This window comes from Polypterus senegalus, chromosome 13 (genome assembly GCF_016835505.1).
Source record: "Polypterus senegalus isolate Bchr_013 chromosome 13, ASM1683550v1, whole genome shotgun sequence".
In the NCBI taxonomy this organism is placed as follows: domain Eukaryota; kingdom Metazoa; phylum Chordata; class Cladistia; order Polypteriformes; family Polypteridae; genus Polypterus; species Polypterus senegalus.
Window position 1 is genome coordinate 120737708 of NC_053166.1, and position 18121 is coordinate 120755828.

The following is an 18121-nucleotide window of genomic DNA, read 5'->3' on the forward strand; positions in this document are numbered from 1 at the left end:
TCTTTCTGGGAACTGTTTTTGAGATGACCCATTTGAGGTTTGTCATGCCTGTCTACCACCTCAGAATCTTGAGAGACACCATCCAGCTCCCCAAGGGCCTGAATACAGTTTGCCTTGCACCTTGTGCTATGGCCCACACATCTCTACCAATCTGGTCTGGAATCTCCTCCACCTTACGGGGGCACAAACCACCATAACTTTGCTTTCCATCCATCCATCCATCCATCCATCCATCCATCCATCCACCCATCCATCCATTATCCAACCCTAACCCTGCTGGAGCCAATCTCAGCCAACTCAGGGCACAAAGCAGAAAACAAACCTCGGTCAGGGCGCCAGCCCACCGCAGGGCGTACACACACACACACCAAGCACACACAAGGGACAATTTAGAATCGCCAATGCACCTAACCTGCGTGTCCTTGGACTGTGGGAGGAAACTGGAGTACCTGGAGGAAACCCACGCAGACACGGGGAGAACATGCAAACTCCACCCAAGTGAACCCGGGTCTCCTAACTGAGAGGCAGCAGCGCTACCACTGCGCCTCCATGCCGCCCTAACTTTGTTTTATTTTATTAATTATTGTGATTTAATTTTGTGGTAAAACTAAAACAATTTGGGCCCCTCCTGTCTAGCAGAACTGTTAGTAAATTATTCGCAACTAGATGATAGGGGCCGGCTGGACAGTGGTGTCCACAACTGTGACACTTTCAGAGCACACGCTGGTGACAAACAAACCAGCTCTTTAAATGGAATTTGTAATAACTTTTTTAATTGCTTTATTAGAGCAGCTGTAAGTTAACAAAAATAAAATGTGAGAATGGAGTGTGGGAGAGGTGGGTAGTAGTAGTACATAAATATATGTAAGATGTGGACCCACTTGCTTTTCCAAGACAACTTTGTGAAAGAAGATGATCAAAATGTAATGTAAAGGTAGAAAGTAGAAACTGTTCTGTGCTATAAAATGAAGCCATTTCATCCATCCATCCATCATCCAACCTGCTATATCCTAACTACAGGGTCACGGGGGTCTGCTGGAGCCAATCCCAGCCAACACAGGGCAAGGCAGGAAAAAACCTCGGCAGGGCGCACACACACACACACACACACACACACGCACACCAAGCACACACAAGGGACAATTTAGAATCGCCAATGCACCTAACCTGCATGTCCTTGGACTGTGGGAGGAAACTGGAGTACCTGGAGGAAACTCACGTAGACACGGGGAGAACATGCAAACTCCACCCAAGTGAACCCGGGTCTCCTAACTGAGAGGCAGCAGCGCTACCACTACGCCTCCGTGCTGCCCTAACTTTGTTTTATTTTATTAATTATTGTTATTTAATTTGTGGTAAAACTAAAACAATTTGAGGCAAAGAAATCAGATTTAACATTAAAGTACTGCTACAGTTAGATTGAAGATTAAAGAACAGCAACAAGTGCTACAGTTTTGAAAGTAGCAACTGCTGTGCCCCCCATGTGGGCTTGCAGAAATCGGGCCTAGCTTTTAATGTTGAAGAGCTACGGCATCTGTGTACCCCAACTCTTTAGGATGGGCTCCCTGACACGTGAAAGCTGTTTTTATGTATAAGCTAATGTGCCAGTACACAATAATGTTTCACAATTTAACTCACCTTTTTGAAATTAGTGACTTTTATATTTCTTTAAAGTTTTGTTGTTTTTTTTTTTTTTTTGCAGAACTTTGATTGCATAGCCCCCGTGTGTCTGAGTGCTTTCACATATACTCTTAAAAATAAAGGTATCGGTGGGGTTCTTCAAAGCAATATTTTGGGTAACTGCACTTTCTGTGTACTCTTAGTATACTGCTGCTGGATTATGTGAATTTCCCCTTGGGATCTATCTATCTAGTAATTCTATGGTATAGAAGGCAGAGAAAAAGATGCCTTTCTGATGTATGGTGGGCAACAACTTTGCCAGAATATCAAAAACACAAAATAAAACAAAAAAACTATCATAAATCAGCTTCCATGAACACACAAAACATACAACAATCAGAAAAAAATGAATTTACTTAATGTCTTTAAATTTCTTTCTAATTGTGCAAAGGTGTGGGGAAGCCTTGAATCTCAATGCTAAAAATGGTAGCTCTTTATGCAAATATAGGAAGGTTATGTGCATAAAACTGGCCTATTTTAAACTAAATCAACTTCATTCAACTGATTTAATTTTGCTAATGGGACTTTGAAGAGAATTATGTCAAGGTAACAAGAAAAAGTGATGTAAACTCAACAAAACAATATGATTTAAAATAGGGTGGTGCAGTGGCAGTGCTGCTGCCTTGCAGTAGGGAGACCAGGGTTCACATTGCAGGTCCTCCCTGCAGAGTTTGCATGTTCTCCCCGTGTCTGTGTGCGTTTCCTCTCACACTCCAAAGACATGCAGGTTAGGTGAACTGGCAAGGCTTATCTGTCCCCAGCGTGTGTTTGGAGTGTGTTCACCCTGTGATGGACCAGGGTCCAGGGTTTGCTCCTGCCATGCTTGCTGGGATAGGCTCCAGGACTTCCCGTGACCCTGGCCTGGATTAAGTAGATTAAAAAATGACAACATATAACGTAAAATAATCAGAAATCAAGTAAAGTGAAAAATCCTGTTTGTTCATTTTTTTTCCACCATGAATGACAGCACCCTTTGATGGACTGGCATCCATTCCAAGATGGGACTCTTATCCTGCATGTGTTGCTATTGGAAAAGGCTCTAGTGAAGAGGCAGAATAAAGCAGGTAGTTTGACTTTTTTTTAGCAATTTAAACAGAAGGATCCTTATTCAAATGTGGCATTTAGTTAACAGTAAACGTAATAATAGCAGAATGCAACAAAACTATTTCGTATCATGAACAAATAATGCGTCCATGCTGAAAGCCTGCTGGCCGAAATTATCAGCACCCCTGGAATTTCCCCAGAAAATGCGCCATATCTCCCAGAACATTGTAGCAATTACAAATGTTTTGGTATACACATATTTATTTTCTTTATGTGCATTGGAACAACACAAAAAACAGAGAAAAAAAGCCAAATCTGACATCATGTCACACAGAACTCCAAAAATGGGCGGACAAAATTATTGGCACCTTTTCAAAATTGTGGGTGAATCGTTTTATTTCAAACATATGATGCCCGTTTGAACTCACCTGTGGCAAGAAACAGGTGCTGGCAATATAACAATCACACCTGAAGCCAGTTAAAATGGAGAAAAGTTGACTCAACCTTTCTGTTGTGTGTCTGAGTGTGCCACACTAAGCATGGAGAACAGAAAGAAGAGCAGAGAATTGTCTGAGGACTTGAGAACAACAATTGTGGAAAACTATCAACAATCTCAAGACTACAAGTCCATCTCCAGAGATCTTCATGTTCCTTTGTCCACTGTGTGCAACATAATCAAGAAGTTCACAACACATGGCACTGTAGCTAATCTCCCTGGATGTGGACAGAAGAGAAAAATTGATAAAAGACTGCAACGAAGGATTGTCCAAATGGTGGATAAACAGCCCCAATCAACTTCAAAACATATTCAAGCTGTTCTGCAGACTCAGGGTGCAACAGTGTCAGCTCGAACTATCCGTCGACATCTGAACGAAATGAAACGCTATGGCAGGAGAGCCAGGAGGACCCCACTGCTGACACAGAAACATAAAAAAGCCAGACTGGAGTTTGCCAAAATGTACCTGAGGAAGCCAAAATCCTTCTGGGCAAACATCTTGTGGACAGATGAGACCAAGGTAGAGCTTTTTGGTAAAGCTCATCATTCTACTGTTTACAGAAAACGGAATGAGGCCTACAAAGAAAAGAACACAGTACCTACAGTCAAACATGGTGGAGGTTCTAAGATGTTTTGGGGATGTTTTGCTGCCTCTGGTACTGGATGCCTTGACTGTGTGCAAGACATCATGAAATCTGAAGACTACCAAAAGATATTGGGGCACAATGTAGGGCCCAGTGTCAGAAAGCTGGGTCTGCGTCAGGGGTCCAGCAGGACGATGACCCCAAACATACCTCTAAAAGCACCCAGAAATGGTTGAAGACAAAGCGCTGGAGAGTTCTGAAGTGGCCAGCAATGAGTCTGGATCTAAATCCGATTGAACACTTATGGAGAGATCTCAAAATTGCTGTTGGGAGAAGGCACCCTTCAAATCTGAGAGACCTGGAGCAGTCTGCAAAAGAAGAGTGGTCGGAAATTCCAGTTAAGAGGTGTAACAAGCTTGTTGATGGTTACAGGAAGCGCTTGATTTCAGTTATTTTTTCCAAAGGGCGTGCAACCAAATATTAAGTTGAGGGTGCCAATAATTTTATCCAGCCCGGTTTTTGAGTTTTGTGTGAAATGATGTCAGATTTGGCTTTTTCTCTGTTTTTTGTGTTGTTCCAATGCACATAAAGGAAATAAACATGTGTATACCAAAACATTTGTAACTGCAACAATTTTCTGGGAGATATGGTGTATTTTCTGGGAAAATTCCAGGGGTGCCGATAATTTCGGCCATGACTGTATGCGCCTACTGGAAGAATTAGGAATTGGCTAATTTTGGAGAGATGTAGGTCTGGATAGTTATATTTTCTTTGTATATTAAAGGTCCTCTTTGAAAGGTGGAATCTGTTTGTCCTTATTTTAATATTTGGTTTTGCTTTCTCTACAGTATATCCATCCATCCATTTGGTCCAGTACAGGTGTACAGGAGGCAGGGGCAAAGATGGAGATGGAGTAGCAGTCAGCAAGGTACAGACACAAAGTCATGACAGGCCATTTTAGAGTCACCTCTCACCCCTAACCCAGACAGCTAGCCCATATCGTCACAAAAAATGCCTAATATGGGTCAAAATATGAGTTCCATAAGGAAGGACTGTGTAGAACCCATCAAATTGTGCGCCCAGGGATCATTTGCCAGCAAAAATCTGCGCATTTTCAGGGTCCCCAAGAACTGAATTTGGAAATCCTAGTCTACATATATAACATGAACCTAAATGTGCAGCAATCATTCAAAATGATGACATGTTTACTAACCTTTATTTACTTATTTGGCTGGCACGTTTATCCAAGGTGACTTACAAACTCTGATTTATCATTGGTTACATTTCTATTGTGTTTTATCCAATTGGAGTACAGGCAGGTGACGTGACTTGCTCATGGTTACACAGCATCAGCAGTGGGATTTGAACTGACAACCTCAGGGTCTGAAGTCCAAAGCCTTAAACACTACGTCATACTTAAAACAAGCATTCATCAAACGAACACCAACACATTTTTTTTTTTACATTTAACTTTGTCAAACTCAAATTGTCCTAAAAACCGCATCACATTTTTAAGTTAAAGTTCAACACCCTGCACAGGAAAAAATGATTTGATGTTCTTTTAATAAATTCTTGGTTTACCTCACTTGAGGAGTGATAGTTTGTTTACCTAAGAGGAAACAGTTGTACAGCATTTGGTAATGTAACCTGGGTGTATTAATTAATAAGTACACTCTTAAAAGTAACGGTTCTTGAATGGCACTTTACGCTTCTTTATTTGGTTGTCTGGTTTCTCATTGAGCCATTGCAGGACAAAGTGCTTTTTCTGCTATAATCAGTTAGCATCTGTTCATGGTTATTTACTGCATGGAGACTGTTATGGGTCTAAATAAATAAATAAAGATGCTTTCTGGAACCTTCATATGGATGGGTGTTTTTTTCCCTTTGCCATGAAGAACCAGTACGACACCTTTATTTTTAAGAGTGTACGTGCACAGCCTGCTGCGGCTACCTGTGTAGTTGGGCTGAACTGTAGCAATGCAGGCGGGTTGAGGTTTGATTTTCAGTAAGCACCCAAAATACGGCGGCGATCCGAATAAATAAAAACAGGAGCACTCACAGCTGCCGGGGCCTCTTCGAGTTTATTTTGTTTAATCGGTCTTATACAAAAATGGGACACCCTCGTTGACTCCGCAATTCCGGGGATCCTTCACCCAGCACTCCTCCAAAAAACAACAAAAAACAAAACATCCCCTACGAGGGCTGTCCGCCCCTTACAATTAGAAGCCTCCCTTTCCAACCCTCCCATTCCCTCAGACAAGGTTAGAAAGCACTGCCTGAACGTTACAATGCTATTAATTTAGCTGTCGGACTGTGAGAATCAACTCATACTGTTTTTATCGATTCAAACAGGCTACACTAAGACACAAATTATTCGGTACGGCTGTCAGATTATATACCTTTAAGTTTGTGCACTTAAACGTTTCTATTCACGTACGACTTTCTTGGTGTCTCATCGGTCACGTGGCACTGAGCTGACGTCAGCGCGGTTTAAAATACCTCGATGGTTTCCTTTTATGTGCTTTTAAAAATATAGCCTCAGAGTAAAACTGAAGTGATGAGTTTACATGAAAACGTTTATTGTAAATGTAGTAAGGAAGGGGTTGGAGTGGCCGTTACATGTGCTTTATTAAAGCAGTTGCACGAACAAAACGTGAACGATCAGCAAACGTCTAACTTATTGTGAAAATGAGCACAATGTAATTTGTACTGAACAAACACATCAACGTCCTGCTCTAAGTTATCAACTATCGATTTGCCAACTACTGGTATGCAATAAGTTATCATTAAATGCGTGTTTTATTTTTACAATGATAAACCTACACAAATGGTCGCTTCCAGTCCGTTCTCTTTTCGAACATGAAGTAGCAAGTCAATTTTAATGAAGAAAAATAATACAATTGTAGTTTGCCCTGTGTCCGTCGTCACAACCAGATACGATTAGCTTAGGCAAGATATCGTGGTTCAGAAAACTGCCGAACCTCTCCTACATTTTCTTTCACTAATGGTAGGGACAGTGTAGTGAAAAACATTAGTTATTAAAATTACAGTCTATCAGAAGTGCAGAAACTTCACCCAGCGTGTGACACATCTTGTTGAACATATACAGAGGACTGGGAAAGAATTCAGGCACCTCTACTTTCTGTACGTTTTATTGTGTTGCAGATGTTTTTTAAAAGGATAATTGTGCTATTTTTATGCATCTATCTAAACTCAATATCCTATAATGACAAAGTGAAAACATACAGTATGTTTTCATAAATACATTCAGAATCCACTGTTTATATGAAAAGATTCAATATTTTTAGTGTAACAGTGGCAGATATGAGTTGACATGAAGCAGAAAATTGAAATTTGTGTCTTGGGAATTCTACACTTTTTTTTTTTCTTTGGGCTGCCCCTGTTAGGTGTCGCCACAGTGGGTCATCATTTTCCATAAGAATTATGGAATACTTAGGAATACTACACTTAAATACATTTAAAACATACAGTAAGTTTACAATTTTAAAAAGATAGAATTAACAGGTAAAATGTTTTATAGATGGATGCCTGTACATTTAAGTATTGTTTAAGCTGCTAAAAGGCAGTAAGTGATTCACTATGCAATAACATCCATCCATTATCTAATCCCACCTTATCCTTTAATGGCATTTTATAGTTCATCACTGGGTTTTGTGGTTCTTCATAGAGTTATTTGTTGACAACACGCCATTTCATTTTAGGAACGGTTCTTTGGATATGAAGTTGGTTCATTGTGCTTTAAAACACGAATATTTAGGGGGAAAATGAAATTTCTAATGTATAGAAGTCTACCTAGCAGGATAGTAAGAGATTAAGAAAAACTGAAGTTACTCTGTGTTACTGCATGCAGTGAGAGGCCTTTTAAAATAAGGAACTCGTTGGTATTTCACAAATCTGTTACAATCTATTTATAGCTATTTACTGTGTGGCGCCTCTTACAGATCTAAACAAATAAAGGTTCTTTCTGTAACCTTCATGTGGATGGATCTTTTGGGAACCAAAAATGGTTCTCCTATAAAGAAGAGTGTGAGCAGAGTTTCAAGGTAGCTGGAGTCCATCTCAACATGCATAGGGTACAATGCAGGAACAATCCCTTGACATGGTGCCAGTCCATCCCATGGTGAGCACCCACACACAGATCAACTAAGCCCAGTTCAACATCGCCATTCCACCTAATCTGTATGTCTTTGGACTGTGCAAGGAAACCAGGGCACCCAGAGGACATTCACATGGATGAAGGAAGAAATGCAAACTCCATGAAGGAAGGACCTTGGCATCCTTGTTGTGAGCCAGCAGCACTATAACCATACCACCCATCCTCCATCTATTTTCCTACACTGCTTATTCAGGCCACTGGGCAGCCTATCCCACCAATCATTGGGAAAAGGGCAAGAACAACATCTGGATGGGGTGCCAGGCCATCACAGGGTGAACGCATACACACACACACACACACACACACACACACTTGAGCCAAATTAGCATTACCCACCCACCAAACCTGCATGTCTTTGGACTGTGGGAGGAAACTTGTACAGGTTGTGCAAAAACACTTAACTGTTATATTGCCAAAAGGAACATGTTTCAAATATTCTATGAAAATATTGTAATACCCTCATTTTTTGAAAAAGTTCCTATTCACTTCATTGGTTTTTTTTTCTCATATTTTAGAAAATGACATGACTTTTATTCAAAAAAATAGTCCCGTTGCAATATTTTAATGAATTGGTAAATGAATTACAAAACCATGCATTATTATTTTGTATTGATATGTTAACAGTCAAATTAGGCTGCCTAGTCATTTAACCCTTAAGATATGATAGCGCTGCTGCCTCACAGTTAGGAGACCCGGGTTCGCTTCCCGGGTCCTCCCTGCGAGGAGTTTGCATGTTCTCCCCGTGTCGCGTGGGTTTCCTCCGGCGCTCCGGTTTCCTCCCACAATCCAAAGACATGCAGGTTAGGTGGATTGGCGATTCTAAATTGGCCCTAGTGTGTGCATGGTGTGTGGGTGTGTTTGTGTGTGTCCTGCAGTGGGTTGGCACCCTGCCCAGGATTGGTTCCTGCCTTGTGCCCTGTGTTGGCTGGGATTGGCTCCAGCAGACCCCCGTGACCCTATATTCGGATTCAGTGGGTTAGAAAATGGATGGATGGATGGATATATATATATACACACACACACACGCACTGTATATATATATATATATATATATATATATATCAACGATGAGCACAAACATTGCCATCTGGATCTTTGGCTGAAAATTGTATCATCAAATTTGAAGCAAACATGTAGTGTGACTGTGAAGAAAAGAAGAAAAAAGAAAGGTGGCACGGCTCAGTTCAAAGAAAGCAACACAAAACATTCATGTAAAAGGTTTCATGGTACAAGCCACTTTATTATGCTTGATCCAAGTGAAAATAGACTATGAAAAGGGGATTTTATAATTGTTAAACATAACAAATCCTGGCAGACATAAAAATAATCCAATAAAGGGTAATTGGGGAATAAGAAATCATCCCCCCCTCCCCCCACACACACATATTGTTATATGTTAGACATTATTATTTAAAATAAACCCAAACACAAATACTATGCATAGAGAGTTGACTTCACAGACACTGTGATGGACGAGTGTACCTGTCTAGTAACTATCTTGAGCTGATTCTACCATGATAAACTTCATTTCCACATAACCCAAGCTGTTTCGGAAAAGGAATTGCTGGATGGAGCCCCATATTCCCAATGGAGGTGTTGCCCTTAATGGATTATCTTTAACGCAAATTAAGTTTATCATCATTATTATAATAAAGAGGTGGTGGGGGTAATGGGAAGCGGAGGAATGAAGTTAGGACACATACAAAAGTGGTGGCAAGTGGCCTTTGGAAGAACCATTGGCTCTTTTGTGGCTGAAAGCTCTGTGTCCTAACGCTCAGTCATCCCAAGCTATACCCTTTTCCCTTTTTGTAGGTCATCTTCGTCGCCTCCCATTGGGTTGTTCCTGTTTTCATCTGCCTTTTCCACTTGCAACATTGCTCCGGATCATATCAGGGGTCAGAGGCAACACAATACGCCACCCTTTTCCTATGTCTGACAGCCAATCCAGGGCTAGAATCCCACCTGTGACACGCTGACGGTCATGTACCCTGGATAATACTCTCCAGCAGCTGAGAAGCACCCCTTAAATGGTCATTTTATTTGCAACCCCTTTCTTCACGCTAAGCACGGACTGATTTTAATGCCAGTGTGGTATCGAACCACGCAACCTATTGTAATTTGCGCCAAAGCTGTTCCGCTCATGCGCGATATACAATTCACTGCATACGTCACTGTACACTCTGTTAGAGTAATACGGCTTCGACAGGAGGCTGCACCCTTTCTGATAGTCCGCATATAGTCTACCTGAGCAACTTAACTCTCAGGTCAATTCCACGGGCGTTATTATTATTATTATTATTATTATTATTATTATTATTACTATAAGTTGCGTTTGGACGATGAGTTGTATTTCTTTCTAGTCTAGCTATCGACCCTTTAAAATAGACAGCCCTAGGAGGCTGGGTTTGAAGCCGCCAAACTGTCTGTATGGAATTTGTATGTTATCTCAATGCCTGCATGGATTTTTCTCCAACATTGTCCTTGATGCGCCTCTCACTTCGATCAGGCGAGTTTGTGTTAAGGGTGGTATTCGTAGTTTTAAAACAACGTCAAAAACAAATTTACATGCATCCCCTCATTGTTTCCCAAAATGCAATTTAGTACAAAGCAACACAATTTATCATTATTAAATGCCCCGTGTTTTTGTAGCTAGTACACATTTTTATAGCTCTTGAGATTTTCCTGTCAAAAATAACAACCCTGGGGACCCGCTGCTCTAAATAAGAAAGGAGTACTTAGTTCACGTACTTAACGCTAGTGGGGCATACATTTAATTTTTCTCACATGAGTTGGATTTTCTGTTGAAAGTACATAGATCGAGGCTGAAACAGTCCCAGAAGAATGTGCATGTGCATAAAACGTTGAGGCCAGACGGAGATCGTACTGCAAATGCCGTGGACATACGTCGAGCTAGAACGAGCAAAGACTTCCACCGAATGGTTCACCGATCTCGACTAGACAGCAATCAGTAGTGCCCGCGCTAATAAATGAAGCCGCTTAGCACTTCACTCTGAACAAAGTTTTGTTTTAGCGCCCCGTTATCTCCAGGTTCACATTTTTCCGAAAACGCAGACATACACGAACCGAACCGCGCATACTGGTAAACCTAAGCATTATTAGCGTGTCCCAGTTAACTCAGAACAAAACTAAAAGGTTTGTAGGAAATCCAAATGTAGTTTTGAACGTTGCATAAACAAATATTTAAATATGTGCAGGAAAAACAACAGCACAATTGTTCAAAATTGTAAAGCTGATTGTTAAGTTGGTGATATTAGGGAAATGCGCGGCATTGTTGAACCTGCTGGCTCGCGTGAATGTGCCATCCTTCCTTATCCACCTTGCCAATCTAGTTCTTTCTTGAGCTGTGACAGGATCTGACAACATACTGTGTATTTAAGCATGAAGCTATGCAAGCCTCAAGCAGAAGGCAGTATGGACATGGATCCCCCCAAGTGGGAGAAAAACGTTAAGGGACACCAGAGTTCAAGCCGATGTCACACTAGGCTAGTTCTAGTCATAGGGTATGTCAGACTCGCCTACTGTTATAACTGATCTCATCGCTGCATCAGTCGCTGGCCATGTCACATTTAGCAACTACATGCTGACATTTCAACATGGCTGTGCTCATCCCTTTCCTGACAGCCAACCGTGTGCACCTTGACAGAGCCCATGTTGTAAAAAAGGTATGCACATATGGTGATTTCAGCCACAACCTCTACCTTTTTTCATTCTGTTGTTGTATGTAAAACAGGAGAAAATCAGAAAGAGGAGCTTCTCTTCTATTTGTGAGGTCCAAAACACCCGCGTTCCTGATTCCAGGTTGCTATTTTCTATGCAGTATACTTCTGGACAAGCATTCACTGGTTGTCAGCTCTCATGCCCACAAGCCCACAAAGACAAGATCAAACAGTTTTGACTTTGCTGGAGCAAGTTGCCGAGTGGTAAGTCACATTACATGAACGGCTCCTAGGTTATGTAAATTAAGGCGAAAATCACTGGGAAAGTTGGGTAATTTGACATGACATTAATACTCAGCTTTTAGCTATGAATGTGGGTTCCATCAAACAGTAACTGACAAAGGAGCTTGAGAAATAATAAGGATCAAAATGCTAAATGTTACTCAGTGAGTTTAATGTCTTACTCACTCACTCGTATACTCATTTTTAATTCTAAAAAGCCACATTTTTAAAATAGAGTGTTGATCTGGAGTGGAGAAGTAAAAGAAGCAGAACCTTTACAATGAATGTTAGCTGTACAGCTGCAGGGCGCTATGACAGGAAAGCCCCTGGATCACTTGTGCCATGACATGGCCCACTACGTACAGTATGTCACCTGTGTTTCCATTGAGACCCACGGTTTGAAGTCAGGAAGGGTTCATTGAGCAGCTCAGCATGGCATTATCGATGCAGAGAGGCCTCTTGTCACATGTGTTTTATAGACTTACAGCATAGCTTGTGTGGAATATGGACATCAATACTATATGAAAAGAGACACTAGGCAATGCCAGCATCAATGTGGATTCTCTGCCTTTAACTTTGTAATAAATTTTACAACTAATCGGTTAGCTAATAAGCTTTTTCAGTTATTCTTCTTAAGCTGATCAGAGTTTCCACTCAATTGTTTTATCTTTTATGTTCTTCCATATTCCAAAATCCTTTGTGTGAATATGTGCTTCCTGGTTTCCATTTTGAATTCTATCATGAATTTATATAATGTGACATAATAGAGTGAAATCTCATACAATACTTAATGGTGGAGTGACCTTCTGTTTAGATTTGGGCCACCATGCTGTTTGAAATGGACTGTATCAACATGGCAAATGTAGATTTCTCAGCATTTGTCCACCTACAGAAATGTTCAGACTTCTAACTGCTGGACTCCCCCATACATCTTCAACTGGACGTTACAGGTCAGGGTACTCTGATTGTCCCCGCTGCTTATTTTTCAGCCCCCTTTTGTTTTGGCTATGTGCTAAGGTTCACTGTCATGCTTGAAAACTATGTGTAGTTTGAAATTTCACTCACAGGGCCACGGGCCTTCTGCAAGACTATGTTTGCATTTTGTTCCACACCCCAGCCCCTACCGCACAGCATTTTAATAGGTTTGGTTTGCTTTGGGTTATATACACTATTGAGTTTACTGGCTATTTATAATCCGAATTTCCTGGTAGCTTCAGAATCTTAAACAAGCTATTTTGCATACATCAAACAATGCTTTGTTTCTTCTTGCCATCCTCTCATTCATCTCAGAACAGCAGAGCACTTTGCATGTGGTTATGACATGCGTAAATCAACTAGATGTAGCACATTAAAAGTTGTCATTGGATTCATGGTGGCCTCTCCCATCAGTCTGCTTCTTAGGTCAATCTTGGTAAGAGATCTTTATGGCGCCACACCTTTCACTTTTTAACATTGGTTTCAATGCATTAGAAATATTTTAATATCTATATCTATTTGTGCTTCAGTGGTCTTTTGAAAACACCTTGTTGCCCAGGTTTACTTGGAAATGCAGTGCCCAACTAAGAAAACCTTACAGGAGCCATTAGCGTTTAATCTCAAATGCAGGGTGAACGAGCTGGGCCATTGTGTGATCTGAAATGTGGCTGGCTGTGGCGTAGCAATGGATTGTGCAGACTGTGCAAAGCACAAGGGCCTACGAGCTCGGGGGGTCCACTCGGACCTTATAGATTAAAAAAACAATGACTAACAAATCACTTGCACAGTTCATTGTGTTAATAATTCACAGTTTCAGTGACATGCTTGCACCTTCACCAGACAAGTCCAATCCAATCCATGATGATATTACGTATTCGGCAGGCGTACAGTCTACACAAACTTAAACTTCGGTAATTCAGAGCCTAATTGGAGGCACAACACGTCCTAATCAGTCCTCCTTACAAAGAAGTGCACATTCCCAAATTTGGGGACCTTTGGCATGCCGTAGCGGACAGGAATGTAAGAAGTTTTGAAGGACATCACATTAATAGTGTAAATATACATTATTATCATAAATAATTGTTAATTTCATACTTTAGTTGATCTCAGCAGTTTTCACAATTGGAACTCGTAACCAGTAAATCAAAGCAATTCTACTATTGAGCTATGCCAAATGCCAAATATTAGAACAATTTGATGCTTTTTATACTCTGGCCAAACATCACCATGTCGGCCAGTAGTAGCAGATCCGGCAAACATTACAAGAGTGGTGCTGCTAAACGTAAGGCACGCCTGCAACAGGAACTGACAAACGCTAAGCTTACCAAGATTTCTATCTTTCCCAAAATTGAGCAAGGGCCAGCGGTGTTAACTGAAAAGGCTGATGGTGGTGAACCTTCACAACGGCCACACGCAGGTTATGCTGACAGTGCAGCGAGTGAAATGGTTGCAACTACCAAGTCTGGAAGTAGCGATACAACTCTTTAGATCAGGTGCTATCTGGTAAAACTGTTAAAAATGGAGAAACTACTAAAGACAAACAAGCAATATATATGACCAAGCAATTTCCTACCGACAAGGCAAATTTCTTGGAGCCATTGACACCTGACTTTATGAAGTCCATTTTCTCAGAACTTGTGTAAAAACAGGTCGATTGTGTAGTAGTATCCTGTCAGCTGGTCTTGTCATTTTAATTTGTTACAAATTGAAATGGCTTCGGGCAGCACGGTGGTGCAGCGGGTAGTGGGTAGTGCTGCTGCCTCGCAGTTAGGAGACCCAAGTTCACTTCCCAGGTCTTCCCTGCATGGAGCTTGCATGTTCTCCCCGTGTCCGCATGGGTTCTCTCCCACAGTCCAAAGACATGCAGGTTAGGTGCATTGGCGATTCTAAATTGTCCTTTGTGTGTGCTTGGTGTGCGTGTGTGTGTGTGTGCACCCTGCCCGAGGTTTATTTCCTGCCTTGTGCCCTGTGTTGGCTGGGATTGGCTCCAGCAGACCCCTGTGACCCTGTAGTTAGGATATAGCAGGTTGGATGATGGATGAAATGGCTTCATTTTATAGCACAGAACAGTTTCTACCTTCTACCTTTACATTACATTTTGATCATCTTCTTTCACAAAGTTGTCTTGGAAAAGCAAGTGGGTCCACATCTTACATATATTTATGTACTACTACTACCCACCTCTCCCACACTCCATTCTCACATTTTATTTTTGTTAACTTACAGCTGCTCTAATAAAGCAATTTTAAAAAGTTATTACAAATTCCATTTAAAGAGCTGGTTTGTTTGTCACCAGCGTGTGCTCTGAAAGTGTCACAGTTGTGGACACCACTGTCCAGCCGGCCCCTATCATCTAGTTGCGAATAATTTACTAACAGTTCTGCTAGACAGGAGGAGCCCACCTCAGGGTGCTGCACAGGGACCTTCAACAAGCCAGCTACACCACTGGCAGCTGGCCACACCTTAATGTGCTCATTACCACAATGGGCACCGTCTTGTTACTTATCTTGATTATTGTTTTTACATATTTTAAAAATATTGTAAATGTTTGCTTTTCATGCGATACTCCAGTTCTCCTCTCATATTCCAAAGTAATGCATTATTACCTAAGGTGGACCCTCTAAATAAGTATATAGTAGGGTCAGTATCCCTAAGTACATGTGTAAGTGTGCCCAGATCAAATGGCAACCGACCCAGAGATGCCCACTGCTTTCGATGATGGACACCCGGTCTCCGCAACCCCAGACTGTAACAGTGGGTTGAAAATGGACGGAGGTCTGTTAAGTGAAGTCATCTAATTTAAATTCAGAATGAAACCGGGTTTATTTTCTCAGGCTATTAGGACTCACTTGATAAAAATAAAGTATTATATTGAAAATCTATACTGCTAGGTAGGCTATATGGTTTCGCTTACAATGCAAACAGATTACAAGTCAGAATTCGTGTAGTTTCAGACTCGCGCCTTATTGGCGTTTCTTTCATTTATCTATTTTGTTTTTTCTTTGTCCACAAAACACCTCTCCATCGAAGAAATGATTGTAAGAAGTGCAACAAACAATCTAAAATGGCATCCGTCCACTGTCTGATGCCGTTGCTCTTTAATACAGAGTCGGCTACTTCGGACGCAAAGCTAGAACCAGCCTTGGACGGGACGTCCAGCATTCTCTCAGACACACATTCACGATTGGCGTTTCTATTGGTCAACGGGATGTAGTCGTGGTAGGCATTTCACCGATCCATCCACCCATGTACGCATCTGTTTATTTTAGGTTAGCTCTATTCCACTATAACTTTGCGGGAGCCGATGCCTATCTACGAAGCATATCGCACTCGGTGAAATCAACCCTGGACTGGACACCAGTCCATCGCTGGGCATTTTCTTTTAAAACAGCTTGCACTTTTAAGAGGGATGATTTTTAAACTTTATGTATGTATTTGCATCAGAAGAAATTGAAAAACAAATTATCTTGCACCCGATTGTTGATTTGTATAATTTTGTGTAAACGCGCTTTAATAACGTTTCACGGTAGTTTCCAAACACCGCGCATCAACGCGCATGTGGGAATCGCAAGAATACACTCGGCGCTACGAGTTAACAAAAAACAACCCTTAAGTTAACAAGTTCCCGAAAGTTCTTAATCAGAGCGGTTTGCTCATCAACTATTCGAGTTACCGATCGCTCTTGTGAAACTCACCTTCCCAAAGCGGACCACCTGCGTATGGGACACCCCTTCCATGACCGGCTTCTCCATAGCACAGTCGTGGCTCGATTAAGTTCAACCTCAGCACATGGCAGCCTGTAGACTTCTCTCAGTGAGCCTCAAAATCTTTCAGAGGTCCCTGACGTTTTTCTGTTGCACTGCCTGTCAGCAGCTTCTCTAAATAACAACCGTGGGTTGCCTGCCTACGCTTGTCGGAAGTGAGTGAAACTAAAGCGACGGGCAGGGCTGTAGCATTCACGTGGCACGAACTCGGAAAGCATGTCTGTTAATTAGGTGAGCAGGAGCGCCCCCAAACGGCAGGGTATCTCCACTCCACCGCCAAATTACTGAAGACAACCGTAAACATGCACAAAGAACCGTAAACTTAAAGAGAAGTTTGGACTAAAATAAAACTGCACTCTCTGAAGACTGAGAAACAAAGACCACATAGTTCCTCATTTGGTATTTTTCCTTAAATCAACAGTAAATCCCAGTGTCATCGGCAAAAGTAAAAAAAAAAAACGACTCTGAAATGTTGGCTTTAGAGGCATAGTTTCAAACAAAAAGCCATGTCTGAAACTGTCAAATAAAAAGAAAGGTTTAAGATTGGCAAAAAAACACCAACAGGTGACTGGAAAAGTGTATTATGGTCAGCATCTTGGAGTCTTTTCTCTGTTGTAACTACACTGGGATTTGATGTGTACTTAAGGAAGCAGTCAACTATAAGACGTTTGTTTCTCAAACTACAGACTCCGATGTTCTTATCTTCGTGTGCAGTTGCCCATCTGGACCTTCCCCTTCTTTTCTTTTTCCTAGATAGATTCAGGTTTCCCTCATCTCACATGTCAGCAATAGACACCTTTGTATGAAATCTTCAGTTTCTTGGCAATATGTCAAAAGGAATAACCTTCATTCTTCACAAAAACAACAGACTTACATGTTTATTGAGCAAACTGTTTAATTATGGACATTTTTGAACCCAGAGCTGAACTTAAGCAATGTCAGTACCTTGAAACCCAAGTGAACAGAATAATAGGTTTCAGTGATGCTGGTGCAATTACAAGGTTCCTCTGAATACCAATTACAATTTATACATGACTAATTAAAGATGGGCTAACAGTTTATCATTAGACCACGGCAGGAATGGCTGCTGAAAACGGGGCTTTGCAGTCATACAGGTGCATCTCAAAAAATTAGAATATCATCGAAATCTTCATTTATTTCAGTTATGCAATTCAAAATGTGAAACTCTTATTATATAGATTCATTACACACAGAGTGATATATTTCAAGTGTTTATTTCTTTTCATTTTGCTGATTAAGGCATACAGGTAATGAAAACTCAAAATTCAGTATCTCAGAAAATTAGAAAATTACATAAGACCAATAAAAAAAAAGATTTTTAATACCGAAATGTTGGCCTACTGAAAAGTATGTCAATGTATGCACTTAAAACTTGGTCGGGGCTCCTTTTGGATGAATTACTGCATCAATGCGGTGTGGCA

General features: G+C 41.1%; 1 protein-coding gene across 1 annotated transcript in view; it reads right to left on the reverse strand.

Moving 5' to 3' along the window:
* Positions 1 to 16779, reverse strand: part of LOC120543011 (docking protein 3-like) — a 56468-nt gene extending 39689 nt beyond the window's left edge. The window contains exon 1 of the mRNA XM_039775825.1: positions 16611 to 16779. Coding sequence (XP_039631759.1) covers positions 16611 to 16667 — 57 coding nt within the window. The 5' untranslated portion in view covers positions 16668 to 16779. The remainder of the gene's footprint in view (positions 1 to 16610) is intronic.
* Positions 16780 to 18121: the final 1342 nt, after the last annotated feature.